The sequence below is a fragment of the Misgurnus anguillicaudatus genome, chromosome 21, assembly GCF_027580225.2.
Source record: "Misgurnus anguillicaudatus chromosome 21, ASM2758022v2, whole genome shotgun sequence".
NCBI lineage: Eukaryota > Metazoa > Chordata > Actinopteri > Cypriniformes > Cobitidae > Misgurnus > Misgurnus anguillicaudatus.
In genome coordinates, this window is record NC_073357.2 from 12,887,501 (window position 1) to 12,910,677 (window position 23,177).

Genomic DNA, 23,177 nt, shown 5'->3' on the forward strand with positions numbered 1-23,177 from the left:
TGATTTTCATGCCCATGACCTCCTCTGAAAGAATATTGGCAGCATGACGGAGAAGATGACTATAGGAATGTGGCTGCTGCTCATCAGTTGTTGCTGCCACAGCCCGGTCCTCATTCCACCTTGCAAGTCCATCCAATAGATACGCCTGAAAAAAGGTGTCACTTGCCAGCGTGCCTGTACATTAAAAAAAATCATATAAATACATAAATAACTGTTCTTGCTATTCTCATAATTATTTCATTATATAATTAAGTAAAATCTTATTAAAAAAATTCTGTGACTAAAATTACTTACCTGGGATGAATCTGTTGAGGTGCAGATGAAAAGACTCCAGCGAAGTAGAACCTCTGGCACAGCGGTAAGTTGGCAGACGATGCCCTCCCTTCATTAAAGTGCCCGTCTGCATGTAGAGCTGCACACCTTGAGGATCCTGGATGCAGGCCACATGCTTTCGCTGGGACTTTATGACCTCAGTCATCCGGGCTGAGTTTATTAAAGGGACTCCCAGAGTGTCACGACCAGCATCTCCTTCAAAGGCCTGAATGAGGCTCTCAATCATCGTCAGGGTCTCCTTGGTCCCACGAGTGGTTCTCCTGCAATGTAGGGCTAGCTCGCTACGGCTGATACGGCGCAGTACATCAGCTTCAGATGATGGTCTCCAGTCAGCTTCTAGCTCTGCACGCTTTGCCATCTTCAGGGCCGTCAGGTCGTCCTGGTCCCACATGAAAATACAGTGGCTGAGGCGACTCATAAATGTGGCATATAACGGGTGACAGTCAGTGGTGCAACCCACAGAAAATCTCCGCATAAAGTGCCATATATCCAACCGGATGGTCATTTGCTCCCACTCTTCAAACATCCTCCTCAGAAGAGTGTTGCCACAGCAGTCTCGGTCCACATACAGTACCTCGGGAGGAGCTACCCCAGCCACTCTGTATCTCCTAATGAGGCCTTCAATCATTGGCCCAAGACCAAAACCCTCACTTGCTGTGAGCACGGACATGATCACCTGTCCATGCTCATTTCCAACATTGGTTGCCCAGGCAGCGGTGCCATAGCTGGGTCCTGCTAGTTTTCTGGCTACTTTTTTAGTGGAATCCATTTTTAAGATCCGACCATATTGTGATGTTATAGCGGCCTTGATCTCATCCAGCCGTTGCAGGACATCCTGGGCATAGACCTGCATCAGCCACCGGTGCTTAGGGACAGAAGGCATTGGAGGAAGCGGTTCAAATGTCACAGGCAGTATCAGGCTTGATGTGACAGCACTGGCAATCCCCTTGCAATCTGTAAGATATTGGACTGTTTTTTGCAACCAGACCTCAGCATGACGCTCCTGCAGCTTGCGCTGGATCTGGCTGCTGCTGTTTCCCAGGCCTCGTTGACGCATCAAACATACTACCTGAAAGTCACATGCAAGTTTTGAGGTTAGAATGCAGGGGAACTGCACTCTGTGGCCAATGTCGAGTTGGGAGACGATATCATGGCTCCAGCTGATGACCTTTCTCTTACATCTTCGGCAGGCCAGGTACTCAGATGCCACAAAGTACATACTATTTAAAGCAATCACGACCCTGATCTTTTGATGCAGGCCAGCTGAGGTCAGAAGGTCTTTCTGACAGTCTGGATGTGGACAGGTCAGCTTCAATTGCCACAGCTTTCGTGGCATCCAGAGCAGCAGAGGATGGCCAAAGTAATTCTCCAAGGAAGGAGCACTACTGGTCTTCAGTGGTACCGGTGGAGGATACCACCAAAGTTTATCCACCCTGTTATAGATCAGCTCAGGACGGCCTGGTGCAGCCCACCTGAACAGGGCCTTGGATATCCACCTTTGGTCTACTTCAGGCAGGGTGTGTATCCATCCAGCTGGAAGACAGACTCGTTTTGCTGGAAAAAAACATAAACACTAATTCACATTGTTGCACCAACAAGGCTTCAATTAAGCCTAGAATTTGACAGACAGTTTAGAGCTAATCCAGGGTTTGTTGATCTTAGTTTAATTTTAATTTGACTTGTGTTGCACTACTTCAATTTAAACACAGATTAACAAATCTTAGATTAAAACCTTAACTACACCCTTCATCTGTGATTTATTTTGTCCGCCACGATGAATTTGTTGTAATTAAACAGCAACAATGTTGACGTTGTCATTCAAAAGAAAATAAACAGTTTATGCAGGCAAAGGTAAAGTCATTTTTGTATTATAAATCACTACCTACATGCATCGGAAATCTAAAGGGTTGATTCAAAATAATAACATTTGACAATCTATTAAAACAGTCTATTGTATTGATTAATGGAGCAATGTGGCAGGAAACAAGCTCAGACATTGTGATATAATGCTGTGCCAGCGCATTTGTCATGCATAATCTAGGTTTAATGTAAAATTTAAACCTGGATCAAAATGATAATTTAAATGTAACCCTGTTTATTTTTAAACAAGATTAAATGTTTGGGCCTAATCCTTGTCGGTGCAACCCACCCATTGTTTTACTTTACTTTATTATGCCTGTAAAGGACACTTGAATATTTTGTTATATGTTTTAAATAAGTATAAACGTACATGCCACATGTGCCTCCTCAAACATAGTTGCCTCTGCCAGCAGTGTGCTGTCATCTATCTCAGTGGACACAGAGGGGTGGGTTAGGGTGGCTGAGGGCCCTGCGGTGGCTTCAATGGACACAGTCGGGTCGGTGAGGGTGGCTGTGGGCCCTGTGGCTCCCTCAATGGACACAGTTGGATGGGTGAGGCTGGCAGAGGGTCGTGCACGTGCCTGGGCCAAAGCTACAAAACAAAACAAGGGACAATTAAACATGACTCCTGAACAGCAACAAATACAAAAAACAAACCAAGTATTTTACACATAAATGTTTGCTTACAAGGTGTGGTTTTGATGGGGGAAACCATCCTTTTTATGGTCTTGGTCAGGGTTCTTTGGTCAGGCAACTTCCCAACCAAGAGGGAGCGTAGAGAGGCAGTGGAAGCATGGGTGGTGGCAGCGTGCTGGGTGGGTGCAGCGTGCTGGGTAGGTGCAGCGTGCTGGGTGGGTGCAGCGTGCTGGGTGGGTGCAGCGTGCTGGGTGGGTGCAGCGTGCTGAGTAGGGGCATCATGCTTGGAAGCTTTTGCATCATTTTGCTCTTCCTTCATAGCAATGGCAATTTTGCCAGAAGGAAAGAGCTCAATATACTCCCTGAAACTCCCCTTGTTGTGGGCATGTTCTTGAGAGTCTTTGCTGCCTCCTGTGGGGTCCCTCTTCATAGATGCAACCAGGTAAGCAGCATACCCTAGTGCATTTTCTGCAACCCACCTGAATGTTTGCCCACGAAAGATACCAAACTGGATTTCAAAGAAACCCAGCAGGTGCTTTCTGTTAGCTGGATCTCCATGGTGCTGACTTAAGCTTTTCTTGGCCTTGTCCAGCACAGCCTCCGGGGACAGGGGTCTTGTGTAAGGCTTTCCTTTGTTGGCTTCCTTCACCTTTGCTGCTTCCAGTGTGTCCGAAAGATTCAGACTGCCATCAGCCCGTCTCCTGAAGCGAGGCTCCATCTGAATTAAAAAATGAAGATATAAATATTACAGAGAAAAAGAAAACACATTTGTTAATCCAGCTGTGTAAATTACATTACTATATGGGCAATTCCTTACAAATGCTAACTTTATCATGAAACATTTTTTACCAAAGATTTTCACTGCATTTATTGCTTAGATGTCAAAAATTTGTGGTTTTTATACCCGTGTGAGGTCTCTTTCTTAAAGATTTTAAAGCATTTTAAGTATGTCTTTTTCATAATCATATAAAAACCATTTCAGAACTGTCACATCCATAACAGTACATATTCCTCTTTAATGCACACATGAAAATTACATTTAAATGCATTGTTTTTGTTCTAAAAAAGGGTCATCTCTTCTCCATTTGTTTTGTTTTTGGCTTCTGGTTTGTGCATAATAATTCACTGAAATCCTACAAATGTTTTCTCTCAAAAACGTGTGTCTTTTTTTCACTTCCATAACATTCATAACAGTCCCTCATCTAAAATAGAAAACTTGTGCATAGATTGATATTATTTTGATGTCTGATAACAAACATATTGACTCTGACTATTTATATTTCATGTTTTGACAAAAAAAATCACATTAATAACGCAGAAATTGCATATATTTACTCATGATCACCTTACAGTGTTGCTTTTTATTATTCTATGTATATAAATATGTATATTTTTCCAACAGATTCAAAATGTTAACTTACATATCAGCATTATATTCCAGAGTAAGCTCTAATAACGTTAAAAGTAAAGCATTTAACGTTAAATCATGCATTTACAATTGATTTAGCTAAAACAAGTAAGTTTAGCATCAAAATACACTTAAAGGTTCTAAAAATAGAAGCATGTAACTTACTGTGTACGAAGCTGTGGTAAAGCTGTAGTAACTTACAGTTATACTTTATTGCTCTGTGAATCTATAAAACATACAGATTAACTTACAGTATAACAATTATAACAACAACATATAAAATAACAATTGATGTTTAATTAAAAGTTTGTATTAATGACCTAAATTACAAAGCTAATGTTAGCCTGGCTAACGGTACAGGTGTTTCGTTTAAAACAATTAAAAATTTGCTACTGTAACTTACAGTGTACGAAGTTGTAGTAAAGATGTAGTAAACTGTAACGTTATACTTTATTTTGATTACTCGGCAAATCTATAAAACATATAAGTTTGATTACAGTAACGTTATAACGATTACAACAACACACACATATATATATATATATACATATATATAAAATAACAATTGACGTTTAATTATTAGTTTGGATTAATTACCTAAATTACAAAGCTAGTCTGTGCTAGAGGTTTTTCGTTTAAAACAATTTAAAATATTTGCTACTTTATTTTTGTTGACAAGTGACTTACCTGAAGATGTTTCTCCGGTCGTAATCCGCAAGCTCTGGGGGGCTCTTGACGTTGATTGGTCAATTCTTGGTTGTTACTAGCAGACAGGTTCATGATAGCGATACGAGCGCTGATTGGTCATTGCATGCGAATCTTGGTTTCAGCCAGGAGCGCTGATTGGCCATTGCTTGCAAATCTTGGTTTCAGCCGGGAACGCTGATTGGCCGTTGCTTGCAAATCTTGGTTTCAGCCGGGAACGCTGATTGGCCGTTGCTTGCGAATCTTGGTTTCATCCGGGAACGCTGATTGGCCGTTGCTTGCAAATCTTGGTTTCAGCGGGGAACGTGATTGGCTGTCATAACCAAGAATAACCACGACTTACAGGTGGCAGGGAACGCCATCCGGGCTCAGGGCTCAGTTCCAGAGCTTCACGTCTCATGCATAAGTGCCACAAATGAGCAGGAGCCTGCTTCAGTCTTCTAACAGAGTACGTGAGAGCTCTATAAGTGGAGAAGTCTTGCTTCAGCTTGAGACACTCTTCTCTTGGGGAAAAAGCTGTTGTCCTCCAAAACGTCATCAGAGAGGCAGCGTTACTAAGCTCTAGTAAATGTAGGTGTGTCTGCGTAACATGATGAACTGACTCTCGAGTTGCACGAGATAAAGCACATGTGACAAAAACGTGACCCTCCCTGTGAAAAGCCTGCTAAATCATTTTTGTGATTTGCTTATCTCTCCACAAAATCATCCCACGTGACGTAAAGAACCCTCCGTAAACACGCAACCTTGATATCTTTGACGTCGACACCCTCATCAAAGCTTGAAATGAATGTGACACCAATGAAACTGTGATCCCCCTAATCTCGTTACAAACAACACCAGCGGACATCTTTCTTTTACAACGACCTTGTAAGTCTCTTAAGAGACTGGCAAAAATTGCCAAAGCTGACCGTATTTCAAGTCATCCCGGCGGGGTATTGGGTAAAGTTTTCAACCAGCAATGATCACGCCTCGGGTAAACCTCATAGGCTACGATATTGCCTCTGCGAAAGAATGACAGCAAAGGTCACGACCTCTCCTGTGCACATTCCTGGACGCTGGACGACATAGTGGTAATCAAGCTTTCAACTGAGATTAGACTCCAGGTACAAATTTTAGAGCATGTTTTTCGTTTTTGTCGAAAGTATATTGAGGAAAGGGTAAACATTGCAGAGGGCAATTAGGCAAGTGGGAATTGTTGACTTGAACCCTTAGAATATAATCTGTTACAGCTCGGAGAGTTTATTTCATTATTTAAAGATAACAGGATTGATTAAGAGTATCTAGGTTTTTTTGTGGGGAAAAACTCTGCTTCACACTCCAACACAGTAGGTGGCGATAATGCACCTTAAAGTTGGTGCTACCCGCCATTAAACAGAGACGAAGAAGAAAAAGAAGACGAAGAAGAAGGTACTGCTTTGCTGTATGTTGTGCCTTTTCGGCGGGTAAGAGATCTTCACGAGAAGTTTATTTATTATTCGCTTTCTATTAAGAAAAGCATAAGTGCAAAAACACGTTTAAATTAATTAAGGACAACAATCTGGGGCAGGGAATTATGGGAATTGTGAAAAGAAAGGGGTGGCGCCTTAATCCTTAACCTCTCAGAACACGGCTCAGGTTAGGATCAACACGATGAGCCACAATGCACATCCGTTCTAAACAAAGACCTGTTCCAGCTCTTCTTTGGCCTCATGTTGTACGTGCTGTATACGGTCGAAATGACAATGGAAGCTGCATCACTCCACAACAGGGCTGCTTGTTTAACACACACAGGAGAAACAACAAAAGGCTGCTTAGTTTTCCCTTCGCACATCCCATGGTAACAACTTGAGCTGCCGAAATACAGCACCTCGTGAGCTGGAACGTCCAACAAGAGAACGTCCAGGTAACAAACGCTCCTAGTCGGCGGGGTTAGAACGTGCGTGGGAAGACCCCAACGGCTTTCGAGTCAATCGCCTGAAGCACGCGGCCATGACTACGACGAGTCGTCCGGGCGAACCCTCTGGGCTTGGTGTGTGCCGAAAAAGGACTTGTAAGAAGAGGTTACGTTTTTAGAGAGTGGATGGACCAGCCGGTCACAAAAGGGACAGCAACAGGATCAACCACGCATCTTCTCGAATGGACTGCAGTGACCCGGATTCGAACCGGAGTTGCTGCGGCCACAACGCAGAGTGCTAACCACTATACGATCACGGCGTGCCACCAGGCTCCGCCAGACCCCCGCCTGCAGGTCTGCCTGAGTGTGTCGACCGGAAGGCGCTTGGCATTTATTTTCCGAGGTCTCAATCAACTTTTTTGTTAACGTTCATCGGCAAACCTTAAGCAAAGCGCCTCTCAACGTCCAATCCACCATCGAGTACGAAAGCTGACCCTAAAGCCAAAGAGAGACGCCCGCAGACGTAGTCGGCAGGATTCAAACCTGCGCGGGGAGACCCCAATGGATTTCTAGTCCATCGCCTTAACCACTCGGCCACGACTACATGCAGACGTTGGGTATGTTTTACTCTCTCCGTTTCCAACGAAATGGAGCTCTTCATACAGCGGCACAAAATGCAACCGAGGCTCTCGCGAGAGCACTCATCGCCCAAACAGGGACTTGAACCCTGGACCCTCAGATTAAAAGTCTGATGCTCTACCGACTGAGCTATCCGGGCTCAGGGCTCAGTTCCAGAGCTTCACGTCTCATGCCTCCTCTCGTCTGATAACGCTTGCAGACAAAGATGGAATTTCTTTATCATGACCTGTTCATTACTCGCCGGTCTGCGGACAGTAAATGTTACTAGGATGCCACAAATGAGCAGGAGCCTGCTTCAGTCTTCTAACAGAGTACGTGAGAGCTCTTTAAGTGGAGAAGTCTTGCTTCAGCTTGAGACACTCTTCTCTTGGGGAAAAAGCTGTTGTCCTCCAAAACGTCATCAGAGAGGCAGCGTTACTAAGCTCTAGTAAATGTAGGTGTGTCTGCGTAACATGATGAACTGACTCTCGAGTTGCACGAGATAAAGCACATGTGACAAAAACGTGACCCTCCCTGTGAAAAGCCTGCTAAATCATTTTTGTGATTTGCTTATCTCTCCACAAAATCATCCCACGTGACGTAAAGAACCCTCCGTAAACACGCAACCTTGATATCTTTGACGTCGACACCCTCATCAAAGCTTGAAATAATTGTGACACCAATGAAACTGTGATCCCCCTAATCTCGTTACAAACAACACCAGCGGACATCTTTCTTTTACAACGACCTTGTAAGTCTCTTAAGAGACTGGCAAAAATTGCCAAAGCTGACCGTATTTCAAGTCATCCCGGCGGGGTATTGGGTAAAGTTTTCAACCAGCAATGATCACGCCTCGGGTAAACCTCATAGGCTACGATATTGCCTCTGCGAAAGAATGACAGCAAAGGTCACGACCTCTCCTGTGCACATTCCTGGACGCTGGACGACATAGTGGTAATCAAGCTTTCAACTGAGATTAGACTCCAGGTACAAATTTTAGAGCATGTTTTTCGTTTTTGTCGAAAGTATATTGAGGAAAGGGTAAACATTGCAGAGGGCAATTAGGCAAGTGGGAATTGTTGACTTGAACCCTTAGAATATAATCTGTTACAGCTCGGAGAGTTTATTTCATTATTTAAAGATAACAGGATTGATTAAGAGTATCTAGGTTTTTTTGTGGGGAAAAACTCTGCTTCACACTCCAACACAGTAGGTGGCGATAATGCACCTTAAAGTTGGTGCTACCCGCCATTAAACAGAGACGAAGAAGAAAAAGAAGACGAAGAAGAAGGTACTGCTTTGCTGTATGTTGTGCCTTTTCGGCGGGTAAGAGATCTTCACGAGAAGTTTATTTATTATTCGCTTTCTATTAAGAAAAGCATAAGTGCAAAAACACGTTTAAATTAATTAAGGACAACAATCTGGGGCAGGGAATTATGGGAATTGTGAAAAGAAAGGGGTGGCGCCTTAATCCTTAACCTCTCAGAACACGGCTCAGGTTAGGATCAACACGATGAGCCACAATGCACATCCGTTCTAAACAAAGACCTGTTCCAGCTCTTCTTTGGCCTCATGTTGTACGTGCTGTATACGGTCGAAATGACAATGGAAGCTGCATCACTCCACAACAGGGCTGCTTGTTTAACACACACAGGAGAAACAACAAAAGGCTGCTTAGTTTTCCCTTCGCACATCCCATGGTAACAACTTGAGCTGCCGAAATACAGCACCTCGTGAGCTGGAACGTCCAACAAGAGAACGTCCAGGTAACAAACGCTCCTAGTCGGTGGGGTTAGAACGTGCGTGGGAAGACCCCAACGGCTTTCGAGTCAATCGCCTGAAGCACGCGGCCACGACTACGACGAGTCGTCCGGGCGAACCCTCTGGGCTTGGTGTGTGCCGAAAAAGGACTTGTAAGAAGAGGTTACGTTTTTAGAGAGTGGATGGACCAGCCGGTCACAAAAGGGACAGCAACAGGATCAACCACGCATCTTCTCGAATGGACTGCAGTGACCCGGATTCGAACCGGGGTTGCTGCGGCCACAACGCAGAGTGCTAACCACTATACGATCACGGCGTGCCACCAGGCTCCGCCAGACCCCCGCCTGCAGGTCTGCCTGAGTGTGTCGACCGGAAGGCGCTTGGCATTTATTTTCCGAGGTCTCAATCAACTTTTTTGTTAACGTTCATCGGCAAACCTTAAGCAAAGCGCCTCTCAACGTCCAATCCACCATCGAGTACGAAAGCTGACCCTAAAGCCAAAGAGAGACGCCCGCAGACGTAGTCGGCAGGATTCAAACCTGCGCGGGGAGACCCCAATGGATTTCTAGTCCATCGCCTTAACCACTCGGCCACGACTACATGCAGACGTTGGGTATGTTTTACTCTCTCCGTTTCCAACGAAATGGAGCTCTTCATACAGCGGCACAAAATGCAACCGAGGCTCTCGCGAGAGCACTCATCGCCCAAACAGGGACTTGAACCCTGGAACCTCAGATTAAAAGTCTGATGCTCTACCGACTGAGCTATCCGGGCTCAGGGCTCAGTTCCAGAGCTTCACGTCTCATGCCTCCTCTCGTCTGATAACGCTTGCAGACAAAGATGGAATTTCTTTATCATGACCTGTTCATTACTCGCCGGTCTGCGGACAGTAAATGTTACTAGGATGCCACAAATGAGCAGGAGCCTGCTTCAGTCTTCTAACAGAGTACGTGAGAGCTCTTTAAGTGGAGAAGTCTTGCTTCAGCTTGAGACACTCTTCTCTTGGGGAAAAAGCTGTTGTCCTCCAAAACGTCATCAGAGAGGCAGCGTTACTAAGCTCTAGTAAATGTAGGTGTGTCTGCGTAACATGATGAACTGACTCTCGAGTTGCACGAGATAAAGCACATGTGACAAAAACGTGACCCTCCCTGTGAAAAGCCTGCTAAATCATTTTTGTGATTTGCTTATCTCTCCACAAAATCATCCCACGTGACGTAAAGAACCCTCCGTAAACACGCAACCTTGATATCTTTGACGTCGACACCCTCATCAAAGCTTGAAATGAATGTGACACCAACGATTGGGATGAAACTGTGATCCCCCTAATCTCGTTACAAACAACACCAGCGGACATCTTTCTTTTACAACGACCTTGTAAGTCTCTTAAGAGACTGGCAAAAATTGCCAAAGCTGACCATATTTCAAGTCATCCCGGCGGGGTATTGGGTAAAGTTTTCAACCAGCAATGATCACGCCTCGGGTAAACCTCATAGGCTACGATATTGCCTCTGCGAAAGAATGACAGCAAAGGTCACGACCTCTCCTGTGCACATTCCTGGACGCTGGACGACATAGTGGTAATCAAGCTTTCAACTGAGATTAGACTCCAGGTACAAATTTTAGAGCATGTTTTTCGTTTTTGTCGAAAGTATATTGAGGAAAGGGTAAACATTGCAGAGGGCAATTAGGCAAGTGGGAATTGTTGACTTGAACCCTTAGAATATAATCTGTTACGGCTCGGAGAGTTTATTTCATTATTTAAAGATAACAGGATTGATTAAGAGTATCTAGGTTTTTTTGTGGGGAAAAACTCTGCTTCACACTCCAACACAGTAGGTGGCGATAATGCACCTTAAAGTTGGTGCTACCCGCCATTAAACAGAGACGAAGAAGAAAAAGAAGACGAAGAAGAAGGTACTGCTTTGCTGTATGTTGTGCCTTTTCGGCGGGTAAGAGATCTTCACGAGAAGTTTATTTATTATTCGCTTTCTATTAAGAAAAGCATAAGTGCAAAACCACGTTTAAATTAATTAAGGACAACAATCTGGGGCAGGGAATTATGGGAATTGTGAAAAGAAAGGGGTGGCGCCTTAATCCTTAACCTCTCAGAACACGGCTCAGGTTAGGATCAACACGATGAGCCACAATGCACATCCGTTCTAAACAAAGACCTGTTCCAGCTCTTCTTTGGCCTCATGTTGTACGTGCTGTATACGGTCGAAATGACAATGGAAGCTGCATCACGCCACAACAGGGCTGCTTGTTTAACACACACAGGAGAAACAACAAAAGGCTGCTTAGTTTTCCCTTCGCACATCCCATGGTAACAACTTGAGCTGCCGAAATACAGCACCTCGTGAGCTGGAACGTCCAACAAGAGAACGTCCAGGTAACAAACGCTCCTAGTCGGCGGGGTTAGAACGTGCGTGGGAAGACCCCAACGGCTTTCGAGTCAATCGCCTGAAGCACGCGGCCACGACTACGACGAGTCGTCCGGGCGAACCCTCTGGGCTTGGTGTGTGCCGAAAAAGGACTTGTAAGAAGAGGTTACGTTTTTAGAGAGTGGATGGACCAGCCGGTCACAAAAGGGACAGCAACAGGATCAACCACGCATCTTCTAGAATGGACTGCCGTGACCCGGATTCGAACCGGGGTTGCTGCGGCCACAACGCAGAGTACTAACCACTATACGATTAAGCAAAGCGCCTCTCAACGTCCAATCCACCATCGAGTACGAAAGCTGACCCTAAAGCCAAAGGGAGACGCCCGCAGACGTAGTCGGCAGGATTCGAACCTGCGCGGGGAGACCCCAATGGATTTCTAGTCCATCGCCTTAACCACTCGGCCACGACTACATGCAGATGTTGGGTATGTTTTACTCTCTCCGTTTCCAACGAAATGGAGCTCTTCATACAGCGGCACAAAATGCAACCGAGGCTCTCGCGAGAGCACTCATCGCCCAAACAGGGACTTGAACCCTGGACCCTCAGATTAAAAGTCTGATGCTCTACCGACTGAGCTATCCGGGCTCAGTTCCAGAGCTTCACGTCTCATGCCTCCTCTCGTCTGATAACGCTTGCAGACAAAGATGGAATTTCTTTATCATGACCTGTTCATTACTCGCCGGTCTGCGGACAGTAAATGTTACTAGGATGCCACAAATGAGCAGGAGCCTGCTTCAGTCTTCTAACAGAGTACGTGAGAGCTCTTTAAGTGGAGAAGTCTTGCTTCAGCTTGAGACACTCTTCTCTTGGGGAAAAAGCTGTTGTCCTCCAAAACGTCATCAGAGAGGCAGCGTTACTAAGCTCTAGTAAATGTAGGTGTGTCTGCGTAACATGATGAACTGACTCTCGAGTTGCACGAGATAAAGCACATGTGACAAAAACGTGACCCTCCCTGTGAAAAGCCTGCTAAATCATTTTTGTGATTTGCTTATCTCTCCACAAAATCATCCCACGTGACGTAAAGAACACTCCGTAAACACGCAACCTTGATATCTTTAACGTCGACACCCTCATCAAAGCTTGAAATGAATGTGACACCAACGATTGGGATGAAACTAGGGATGGCTGATGCGAAACAGTCGTTCCGAAGCTTTGCGAGATCCCGAAGAGCAGATGTGTCGAAACACTGATCCGAAGCTTGATTCAAAACACCCATGTCACGTGACTATGACCAAACGAAGCCTCGAAGTGTTTCACTTAGTGTTTCATCAGGTGTGGTCTGCCGAATCAGCGTTTGATTGGCACGGTCGGGAACAGACAACACACTCGCACATCTGTATAAAAGTGAAATAAACGCATATTGACCTTGTGGGGTTTGTGGGAGGAGTTTTTCAAAGGCTGGAGAAATTATCTGCAAAAAAGAAGTAGGCTAAGTCCTTCCACACACAGCAGATATTTATATGTGACATGGTGGCTTGATATATTTGATTAATTTCTTATTGTTTATGTGGTATTTATCTCTATTCAATTTATTTATTAAATAGACCAGCTTATAGTTATTGACAATGATGAGCCTAAAAGCTCATGTAGTTGTCAAACAGATGTTAAAACAACAACAAAAAAATATGTAACTTCATTGTGACGACGGTAAAAGTAATGCGTTTCCCAGGGTTCGATCCAAAGGGTTATTGTATGAGAGTTGACGACACTATCCACTCTCCCACCCGACTACTTGTGCCAATTAATCAACATGTGGGATACAATTTGTCAGCGATCGTCTAAAACCTTGTCAAGGCTGCGCTATGGCTATACGTGCAAATGATCACTAGGTGTCACTGTGGAGGCGGTTTCGAACTATGTTTCGAAGCCTCGACACAATTGATTCAACTGTTTCAGTGTTTCACGAAGCCTCGCTCTGCCCATCACTAGATGAAACTGTGATTCCCCTAATCTCGTTACAAACAACACCAGCGGACATCTTTCTTTTACAACGACCTTGTAAGTCTCTTAAGAGACTGGCAAAAATTGCCAAAGCTGACCGTATTTCAAGTCATCCCGGCGGGGTATTGGGTAAAGTTTTCAACCAGCAATATTCACGCCTCGGGTAAACCTCATAGGCTACGATATTGCCTCTGCGAAAGAATGACAGCAAAGGTCACGACCTCTCCTGTGCACATTCCTGGACGCTGGACGACATAGTGGTAATCAAGCTTTCAACTGAGATTAGACTCCAGGTACAAATTTTAGAGCATGTTTTTCGTTTTTGTCGAAAGTATATTGAGGAAAGGGTAAACATTGCAGGGGGCAATTAGGCAAGTGGGAATTGTTGACTTGAACCCTTAGAATATAATCTGTTATGGCTCGGAGAGTTTATTTCATTATTTAAAGATAACAGGATTGATTAAAGTATCTAGGTTTTTTTGTGGGGAAAAACTCTGCTTCATACTCCAACACAGTAGGTGGCGATAATGCACCTTAAAGTTGGTGCTACCCGCCATTAAACAGAGACGAAGAAGAAAAAGAAGACGAAGAAGAAGGTACTGCTTTGCTGTATGTTGTGCCTTTTCGGCGGGTAAGAGATCTTCACGAGAAGTTTATTTATTATTCGCTTTCTATAAAGAAAAGCATAAGTGCAAAAACACGTTTAAATTAATTAAGGACAACAATCTGGGGCAGGGAATTATGGGAATTGTGAAAAGAAAGGGGTGGCGCCTTAATCCTTAACCTCTCAGAACACGGCTCAGGTTAGGATCAACACGATTAGCCACAATGCACATCCGTTCTAAACAAAGACCTGTTCCAGCTCTTCTTTGGCCTCATGTTGTACGTGCTGTATATGGTCGAAATGACAATGGAAGCTGCATCACTCCACAACAGGGCTGCTTGTTTAACACACACAGGAGAAACAACAAAAGGCTGCTTAGTTTTCCCTTCGCACATCCCATGGTAACAACTTGAGCTGCCGAAATACAGCACCTCGTGAGCTGGAACGTCCAACAAGAGAACGTCCAGGTAACAAACGCTCCTAGTCGGCGGGGTTAGAACGTGCGTGGGAAGACCCCAACGGCTTTCGAGTCAATCGCCTGAAGCACGCGACTACGACGAGTCGTCCGGGCGAACCCTCTGGGCTTGGTGTGTGCCGAAAAAGGACTTGTAAGAAGAGGTTACGTTTTTAGAGAGTGGATGGACCAGCCGGTCACAAAAGGGACAGCAACAGGGTCAATCACGCATCTTCTCGAATGGACTGCCGTGACCCGGATTCGAACCGGGGTTGCTGCGGCCACAACACAGAGTACTAACCACTATATGATCACGGCGTGCCACCAGGCTCTGCCGGAACCCCGCCTGCAGGTCTGCCTGAGTGTGTCGACTGGAAGGCGCTTGGCATTGATTTTCCGAGGTCTCAATCAACTTTTTTGTTAACGTTCATCAGCAAACCTTAAGCAAACGCCTCTCAACGTCCAATCCACCATCGAGAACGAAAGCTGACCCTAAAGCCAAAGGGAGATGCCCGCAGACGGCAGGATCCGAACCTGCGCGGGGAGACCCCAATGGATTTCTAGTCCATCGCCTTAACCACTCAGCCTAAACCACTTTAGACTTATTCTAAATAAGTCCTAACATTTGCGAACCAATTCCTAACGCAAGTCCTAACAATCCTAACATCCAGATTTCTGAGTCCTAACAGGTCCGAACAGAGCGAAGCAGCCATTGGCTAAACAGGGGCAAAACAGCCATTGGTCGAAACACTGTCACGTGACTACATCCATAAAACCTGCAAGTACCAAAGATGCGCTCGTAGTTTTACACTGCGACACTTTGAATATTCATCTACAAAACACATTTTGATAATTTGGATATCTTCGGATAGATTTCAGGTAAGTAACTTTACAGTATTACGTGAAAGAAAAGCGGAACGTTTGACTGGGTTCAGTCTCAACCGTTTACGTTGCATTCGTTTAATTTAGATAATGGTTCTTAACTTGGTGGTTTAATGCTTAATTTGTATAACGTTAGATATTAGAGGTTATATTTGGACAATATGGTGGTATAAATAGTGGTGGCTTTTCATTTTGGAACAAATAGCCGGTTATCTTTATATACAGTATATACAACGACGATATGATGATTACGAATGTAAAAATACAGTGTGTACATATTTTGTGTTTCCAGTGTAATAAATAAAATCCAACCCGAGTTTATTAAAGTTTCCATCTTCTTAGCGAATATTTTATGTAAACATAACAGGTTATCTTTTGAGGAAAAGAAAGCAGTAAGTTATTTAAATGAAGATGTATGTTTTAATACTAGAAAATAACTTTAGTAATGTTATTTTTATAATTTTTACGTAATTACTATATATTTGCTTTTTATAAATGCACGCTACAATAAACATTTTTACACGCAAGTTTAACAATTCCTTCCATTGACGAGCATGATGAGTTGCCATGGAAACCAAAACAGCTGTTATTAAAACTTACTCCAGATTGGAGTGAGTTTTTTTTTTTACGAATATTTTTGTTTCCAAGGCAACGCATCATGCTCGTCAACTGAATGTGCCGCTTAGTGCTTGTCACAACGGATTCAGTTTTTTCCCATTATAAACATTCTTACTTGCAGAGACGGAAAAAAACACAATAAAATATTATAAACATTAACTTGCATTAAATGGTCTATGCTGTATGTTGTCTGTAATTCGTTTTAATATTTTTTGTATAATATCAGCATCAGTACATGCAAAAAAACAACCCAAATATACATATATTTTTACTTTTTATGTTTGGTATTAACTATTATTAATGATTAACTTTGTTTATTGTTTACTTACAAATGCTTTGAAAAGTTTGACTAGTTTACCATGCTTTCATATTACTATTCATACAACATACTATACAGTCATATAATCAAACAAGCATCCATAGGTCAAAACCACCAAAAAAATCTATTTGTTCGTTGTATCTGCCTCAAGTTGTCTGATATTTACCCTGTTGTTTTATATTTGTAGACATGACTAAGACAGGTAAACCTGATTCATACTGGCATGATATCATGCTGAAGTATGCCCAAGGGAAGTACCACAATTTAGGTTAAAAACATAACAGAAAAATGTGCATGATTTGTGTTGTAAGGCCTGAAACATTATTTAGAAGCCTGAAGTATGTCAAAACTCCTATGACTTTAAAAAGCTTTGTAGACTATGTGCTAAGTATTGTTTAAAAACATTTAATTTGGTGGACTGATGGACAAGTCATTGTACAGTTAAATGATTTGTGCTGTAAAGCTTTACATTAAAAATATAAGTCAGATAATGATGTGTGTGTGTGTGTGTGTGTGTGTGTGTGTGTGTGTGTGTGTGTGTGTGTTATATTATGATAACCTCAGTATAATTTGTGAAATTCTACATGTATGAATACCTGAAGGTGGGTGTTTTTGCAACTATTCTAAAAGCTCCTTCAGTTCCCAAAAAATGTGAGGTGTGAATCAAATGACAGAAGGCATGCAGTAATGCACAACATGTTTTTTAGCAATGTTTTATAATTTAGAAGTATTAGATATTTGTGTACCAAATGATGCACCATTTTAAGGCTAAAAAGAACATTGTTTACTGCACTGGCAATATTCTCAAGCCCAGGGAAGAACTAATCTTTTTTTACAGTCAGCTGAGCAGACAGCATTAGGCATGCAGGCAGGACCCCTCAGCAGTGGAGGCTCCAACCCGGCCCCTCAGATCAGTGCAGGCTCCAGCCCAGCCCTTCATATCTCTGCAAGCTCAAGGCCAGCCTTTCAGATCAGTGCATGCTCCAGCTCAGCCACTCAGATCAGTGCAGGCTCCAGCCCAGCCCCTCAAAGAAGTGCAGACTTCAGGCCAGTCCCTCAGATCAGTGCATGCTCCAGCTCGGCCCCTCAGATCAGTGCATGCTCCAGCTCGGCTCCTCAGATCAGTGCAGGTTCCAGCCCAGCCCCTCAAAGAAGTGCAGGCTCAAGCCCGGCCCCTCAAAGAAATGCAGGCTTCAGGCCAGCCCCTCAGATCAGTGGATGCTCCAGCTCGGCCCCTCAGATCAGTGCAGGCTCCAGCCCAGCCCCTCAAAGAAGTGCAGGGTCCAGCCCGGCCCCTCAAAGAAGTGCAGGCTCCAGCTCGGCCACTTAAAGAAGTGCAGGCTCCAGCCCAGCCCCTCAAAAAAGTGCAGGCTCCAAGCCAGCCCCTCAGATTGGTGCAGGCTTCAGACGAGCCCCTTAGATCAGTGCATGCTCCAGCCCAGCCCCTCAAAAAAGTGCAGGCTCCAGCCCAACCCCTCAAAGAAGTCCAGGCTCCAGCCCAGCCCCTCAAAGGAGTGCAGTCTCCAGGCCAGCCCCTCAGATCAGTGCAGCCTCCAAACCACAGAGCAGTACAGCCTCCAGGCCAGCCCCTCAGAGCAGCAATTTAATTAAGTGTTCTCTTTGTAGGGAAGATGTTGTTGTGGAGGGTTTCACTGAACATCTGTCGGACTACCATGTCCAAGAAAGTTGTGACCAATGTGGTGCAAACGTGTGGGATGCAGTTGGACTGCTTCACCACATTGAAAATAATCATCGTTTGACTAGTCTTTTAGACCAAGATCGACAATCTGTGGATCCACCAGCAACATCGACTGCTCAGTTACATGCATACATCGAAGAGCAGCAAGGAGCTCCACAAACTACCTTTCACACTTCATTAATGAGGCCTCCTGAAGTGAATTGGGTGAGTTTTCTCCCCAAGCAGTTTTGTCGAGTGATCAAACCAGCAGACCAGAAGTGGATAGCTCAGTGTCTGTATGACAGCACGGGCCGACTGAAGCAGCAGTTTTCCCAAAACTGGTTTCATCCACCAAGTCCCAGCAGGCCTACTACTACACCACCTAATCCAAGCAATTACTTCAGGCAGCGAATGTTTCTGTGGGGCCCTATGAGGATGTGGGTTATTTCTCTGAAGTGTACACAGTGCAATAGGAAGATGCACCATTCAGGGATCTACACTAAAGTGAGGTATTACCTCAATGGAGCAGACTACCCTCGCTGCAGTAAATGTATGATTCCTGTCTGCCCTTGGAGTTCGGAGATCCTAAAACAACTGGATCCCTCCCAAAGAAATAAATTCCCAGCTGTTCTGACCACTCACCTTGCCCTTGACAGGAAGTGTGTAACCTTGCTAAAGCCTAGAACTGCAGGAAACAGTTCTAGTTACTTGCAGCATGCGCTGGAAGAAATTCATAGTGAGGAGTGGGCAAGACGGACTATAGATTACCTGACAGACTGTGAGTTCCATAAAAAAAAGTGCCCTGACCCAACTAGAAGTGGTTTATGAGCAGCCACCACCCTATTGCCCCCTACCTTTAGCACAGTGGTTTGAGACCGCCCATGCCAACAAAATTCTGAGTCACCATGATGAGCTAAAGGGTGTCATAACATCAACATATGGTAGCATCCTGAAGCTTGATTCTACCAAAAAGGTAAATGTGTGTGTGTGTTTATATATTTTTTTATAAATATGCATATAAACTTAAATTGATGTTCAGTGATTATACCTTATGTGTTTATGTAATTATATAGATCACTAAAAAGCTTGCTGGTGGCATTGCGGACACCGCTACCTGGATGACCAACATTGGAAATGAGTTTGGCCAAGTAATAAACTGTGTCCTAACCACTGGTGACGGAGCTGCTCTAGACAACTTGTGTCAGGGCATTGTGAAGGGATACAAGGATGCTGGGGAGCCAGAGCCAGCTGTGATTTATGTTAATAGGGACTGCTGCAGCAAGACAGGTTTGTAGCTTTTTAACTATTCCTAATAGGAATGTGTATGCATTTATAGTGGTTATAAATGTATAATTTGTATTAGCAAGTATATTAGAGAAGAATTACCCCGCATCCAAGATCCACCCGGTGTTCAGCTTTACACAAAACTGGGCTCCAGGTTACAGAAGGGAGACAAGGTTCTGGATGTACTGAGGTGGCAGAGGGTCCTCTTCTCTGGAAAGCTTTCATCACCATCAGTGCACTTTTATTCCAGGTAAATTGAAATAATATGACATGTGTATATTTAAGGTTGTGTTGTCACAATACTGAAATTTCTAACACAATACCTCGAAAAACATCAATTACCATTTTAAAATTACATGGGAAAATTGCCACAAAATAAAACGCATAAAATTTGAACAGATTTTGGTCAGAAATAAATTAACAACTGAATAAGTGTTATATCAATTGGGTTTATGATGGTATTTTAACCATATGAAACCTTATGTATTTCAGGGTGGAGATGTAATGCTCTTCATACTCAGATGTACATGCTTGAGGGTGCATCAAGATGGAACATCAACCGGGCACATCAGGCTGTGGACATAAGTGGTGTATCACATACCAAAATGTATGACGCACGTTTAATGTTCTACATGAACATACTCAGCAACAGAGTCCTTGGATGTGCACTCCTTCCAGAATTTACGCCCCCTGGGAAACCCACTGGTAGGATTCATTATTGTACTTTCTCTTAAAATTGTGATTTCAGGCACCATTGTGTTTCAAAAGCTTTTCATCACGCCTGAACACTAAAACTTGTAACGCGTATAGACGGTTTCAGCAGTAACAACATAAACATGCAGCTTTGTTGTCATCACGTAACTTCCGGTAAACTCTGCGAAGAATAAGTAACAACAAAGACCTTTTAAAGTAGTTTATTTATATAACAAGCAATATAAACAACACATAGATAGGAACCCAAAACATTTGTTATTTTCAACAATGTATTTGTTTAAGGGTTCAGTTTCAGCAACTAGTCGGACCATTAAACAAACAGAAACCGGAAGTAAAGTTATGACCAGACGCTTATCGCGTCACCTCATGTGCGCCCGATGAAACCATCTATAAGCACTTATTTTATTATTGTTTTGCCCTCCTATGATAACTGTTTGTTTCCTAATTCTTGTAAGTCACTTTGTAAGTCTGCTAAATGGTAATGTAATGTGAATGTGGTTATTAGATGTGTCTGTGAGGTTACAAGTATTCTATTTAGTTTTTTCATTCCACGTTGCTGATTTATTTTACTTTCATGTGTTTCTTGCAAATAATTGATTATTAGCTGGATATATTTCTCTTATTACTAAATGTTGAATGACTCTTTATTGCAGATAAGCATATAGCTGTGGAGACCTTGCTGGCACAGTCTGACAGAGGAGACCTGCTCTCTCCTCTGGAGCATGGTGAAGTGGGCGTAACTCTGCCAGAGATGCAGGTTTGAGGTTCAGGAGGATTAAATTACATAGAAATGTTACTTTACTAGTTTATTATGATTCATGATTAACCTTTTTATTAACCCCTTACAAAATTTGTTAACATTTGTTGACTACATCAGTTAAAATGAAGTAGCAATAACCACATTTTATAAAGCATTTATTGATCTTAGTTTATGTTAATCTCAGCATTTACTAATACGTGATTAAAATCAAAGTTGTATCTATGAAAATAAATGAACCTGAACTGACATTAACTAACAAAAGAACAGCTTTATTATGTATGTTAACAAAGATGAACAAGTACTGTAACTAAAGAATTGCTTAGTCTTACAGTATGGAAGCATATGGGTAGCTAAATTCAATTTAGAATGTAATATGCAATATGACAATGACATATGTAAAATGACAATGCATTTCTGTATTTAAGTTTACATTTTCCATGCATGTATGTGCAACCTTGGTGCAAAATAGAAATGAAAATGTAATACTTTAATTTACATTTTCCATTTTCTACAGCCCTGTTTTAAATACATATTTTAATGCTTTAGAAGTTGCAAAATTAAAATGGAAATGTATTACCCGAACTGATATAATGTCATTCACATTGTCAAGCAAAAACTGAAGCAAAATTATCATTTAAATGTAAATTTCCCTAAATGCATTTACATTTACGGGTGGGAAACTTGGGATTGCATTTTTATTTACACAGCGTGCAATGGATGTAGCAAAATTAAATTGGAAATGTATTAGCTGGATTGATTAGATGTGCTTTACATAGTCAAGCAAAAAGCAAAATTATCGTTTAAATGTAATTTTCCCTAAATGCATTTACATTTACAGGTGGGAAACTTGGGATTGCATTTTCATTTACATAACGTGCAACGTATGTAGCAAAATTCAACTGATAATGCATTCCGAGTTGACCACGCCCCCGTCCTGTGAATCACTGCGTCAAGGTGGGGCCAACAACTCCCATTGCCTGGCCTCTCACGTGGGAAACATGGTGGCAGCAGGGCTGATTGAGAGTGTTATATTCGCTGACCGAAGCATAAACAGATAAATATTAGTATTTATGGAGATTACTACGTGTCTGTAGGTGACAGAACTACAGCGTTGTTTGATCCTCTCACCGAATTGTTTGCATTATCAGACGCTAGTTCACCTCGCACTGTGGCTGCCTTCGCATTCAATTAGCCTACGGATGTTTCCACCGCGAACATTTCATCACAGTTCAAATAAACACTGACTGTTACATGTATGTGAATGTATTTTTACGTTGAAAACATTGTTATTTTTTTATGATTTTAAAATACAGATAATGATGTTAACCTCACACGGAAAGAATGATAAAAGGTATATAAGCTATAACAGACTTCTTTATTTAGTTTTGACATGTTTTTGTAGAAGAAGAATAAACATTATCTGTTCCGGTGAAAGTCTTTAACAATTATGCAATAATGGATTATCATCTAACAAGAATAACCGTGGTTTTACTACAGTAAGGTTTAAGGTTTTTTAAGCTGTTGGGTGGTTGGTTTTCGAAACCATCTTGTTGTAACCATGATTTTGGCTTTAACTATAGTAAAACTATGATTAATTTTCGTAAGGATCTAAGACGTAGTCATTGCTTGTTTTACTGTTTGCATCTCCAGCAATTCGGTAAGAGCACCGCATATAATTGTTTTCTAAGTTTCGTTTCATTCTCCGTGTCTGTCTCGGTTAGCTCTTCTGTTTTATCGGTAAAAAGAGGCTAATTTCTCATGATGCGGAGCACGACTAAATAACACGCGAGCAAGTGAAATCAGAAAACCCAGTGGTGTTAAATCTCAAAATACTGCGAACCGAATGGCCAAAACAATTAGAAATACATAGAAAATTATTTTCAGGTATACTTCTTTACATAAAATAACACAGATGAAGTGATAACGCATTAAATGACCATTCTATATTATGCCTTAAACCTGCAGTGACACGTAAAAAAAAATTTGAATAATTATTGCAGATCGACTAGTCTTGCACACCCGGAAATCAGCATATTGACATGATCAGACCAAACGTACATTTAACTTTGACCTGTTAGTGTGGTTTTAAGCGTGTTTGGCGCATTTACCTCAAGAGTTTATTTCAGTAATATTGCTGTTTTATAATAATATAATTTACATCAATCCTGCTTCCTTCTCTGTTTATTCATTTCATGATGCTATTATGTTAAGTCAATATTCAAGTCATATGCGGAATAATGTGCGCATCTTTGAATAACTGTAAGAATACAGTTCCTTTGAAAATA

The 23,177-nt window shown here is 42.7% G+C and overlaps 1 protein-coding gene, 1 long non-coding RNA gene and 10 other non-coding genes across 12 annotated transcripts in view; 1 reads left to right on the top strand and 11 right to left on the bottom strand.

Moving 5' to 3' along the window:
• LOC141352804 (uncharacterized) overlaps positions 1–3,537 on the bottom strand; it is a 5,297-nt gene extending 1,760 nt beyond the window's left edge. The window contains exons 1-3 of the mRNA XM_073858814.1: positions 2,564–3,537; positions 295–1,887; positions 1–174 (exon numbers count right to left, since the gene is read on the bottom strand). The exon at positions 1–174 is cut by the window's left edge and continues 30 nt beyond it. Coding sequence (XP_073714915.1) covers positions 1–174; positions 295–1,887; positions 2,564–2,816 — 2,020 coding nt within the window. The 5' untranslated portion in view covers positions 2,817–3,537. The remainder of the gene's footprint in view (positions 175–294; positions 1,888–2,563) is intronic.
• Positions 3,538–5,814: 2,277 nt separating this feature from the next.
• On the bottom strand, positions 5,815–5,955 carry LOC141354469 (U4 spliceosomal RNA). The gene has a single exon (XR_012360901.1). It is a non-coding gene; the product is annotated as a U4 spliceosomal RNA (small nuclear RNA).
• A 1,382-nt stretch (positions 5,956–7,337) lies between these two features.
• On the bottom strand, positions 7,338–7,419 carry trnas-aga (transfer RNA serine (anticodon AGA)). Its single transcript has one exon. It is a non-coding gene; the product is annotated as a tRNA-Ser (tRNA).
• A 101-nt stretch (positions 7,420–7,520) lies between these two features.
• Positions 7,521–7,593, bottom strand: trnak-uuu (transfer RNA lysine (anticodon UUU)). Its single transcript has one exon. It is a non-coding gene; the product is annotated as a tRNA-Lys (tRNA).
• A 596-nt stretch (positions 7,594–8,189) lies between these two features.
• LOC141354470 (U4 spliceosomal RNA) lies at positions 8,190–8,330 on the bottom strand. The gene has a single exon (XR_012360902.1). It is a non-coding gene; the product is annotated as a U4 spliceosomal RNA (small nuclear RNA).
• Positions 8,331–9,712: 1,382 nt separating this feature from the next.
• trnas-aga (transfer RNA serine (anticodon AGA)) lies at positions 9,713–9,794 on the bottom strand. Its single transcript has one exon. It is a non-coding gene; the product is annotated as a tRNA-Ser (tRNA).
• A 101-nt stretch (positions 9,795–9,895) lies between these two features.
• Positions 9,896–9,968, bottom strand: trnak-uuu (transfer RNA lysine (anticodon UUU)). Its single transcript has one exon. It is a non-coding gene; the product is annotated as a tRNA-Lys (tRNA).
• A 605-nt stretch (positions 9,969–10,573) lies between these two features.
• On the bottom strand, positions 10,574–10,714 carry LOC141354451 (U4 spliceosomal RNA). Its single transcript, XR_012360883.1, has one exon. It is a non-coding gene; the product is annotated as a U4 spliceosomal RNA (small nuclear RNA).
• A 1,253-nt stretch (positions 10,715–11,967) lies between these two features.
• On the bottom strand, positions 11,968–12,049 carry trnas-aga (transfer RNA serine (anticodon AGA)). Its single transcript has one exon. It is a non-coding gene; the product is annotated as a tRNA-Ser (tRNA).
• A 101-nt stretch (positions 12,050–12,150) lies between these two features.
• trnak-uuu (transfer RNA lysine (anticodon UUU)) lies at positions 12,151–12,223 on the bottom strand. The gene has a single exon. It is a non-coding gene; the product is annotated as a tRNA-Lys (tRNA).
• A 1,418-nt stretch (positions 12,224–13,641) lies between these two features.
• Positions 13,642–13,782, bottom strand: LOC129418133 (U4 spliceosomal RNA). Its single transcript, XR_008635997.2, has one exon. It is a non-coding gene; the product is annotated as a U4 spliceosomal RNA (small nuclear RNA).
• A 4,626-nt stretch (positions 13,783–18,408) lies between these two features.
• On the top strand, positions 18,409–20,991 carry LOC129444312 (uncharacterized). The gene is made up of 5 exons (XR_012360314.1): positions 18,409–19,107; positions 19,208–19,421; positions 19,498–19,668; positions 19,911–20,123; positions 20,786–20,991. It is a non-coding gene; the product is annotated as an uncharacterized lncRNA (long non-coding RNA).
• Positions 20,992–23,177: the final 2,186 nt, after the last annotated feature.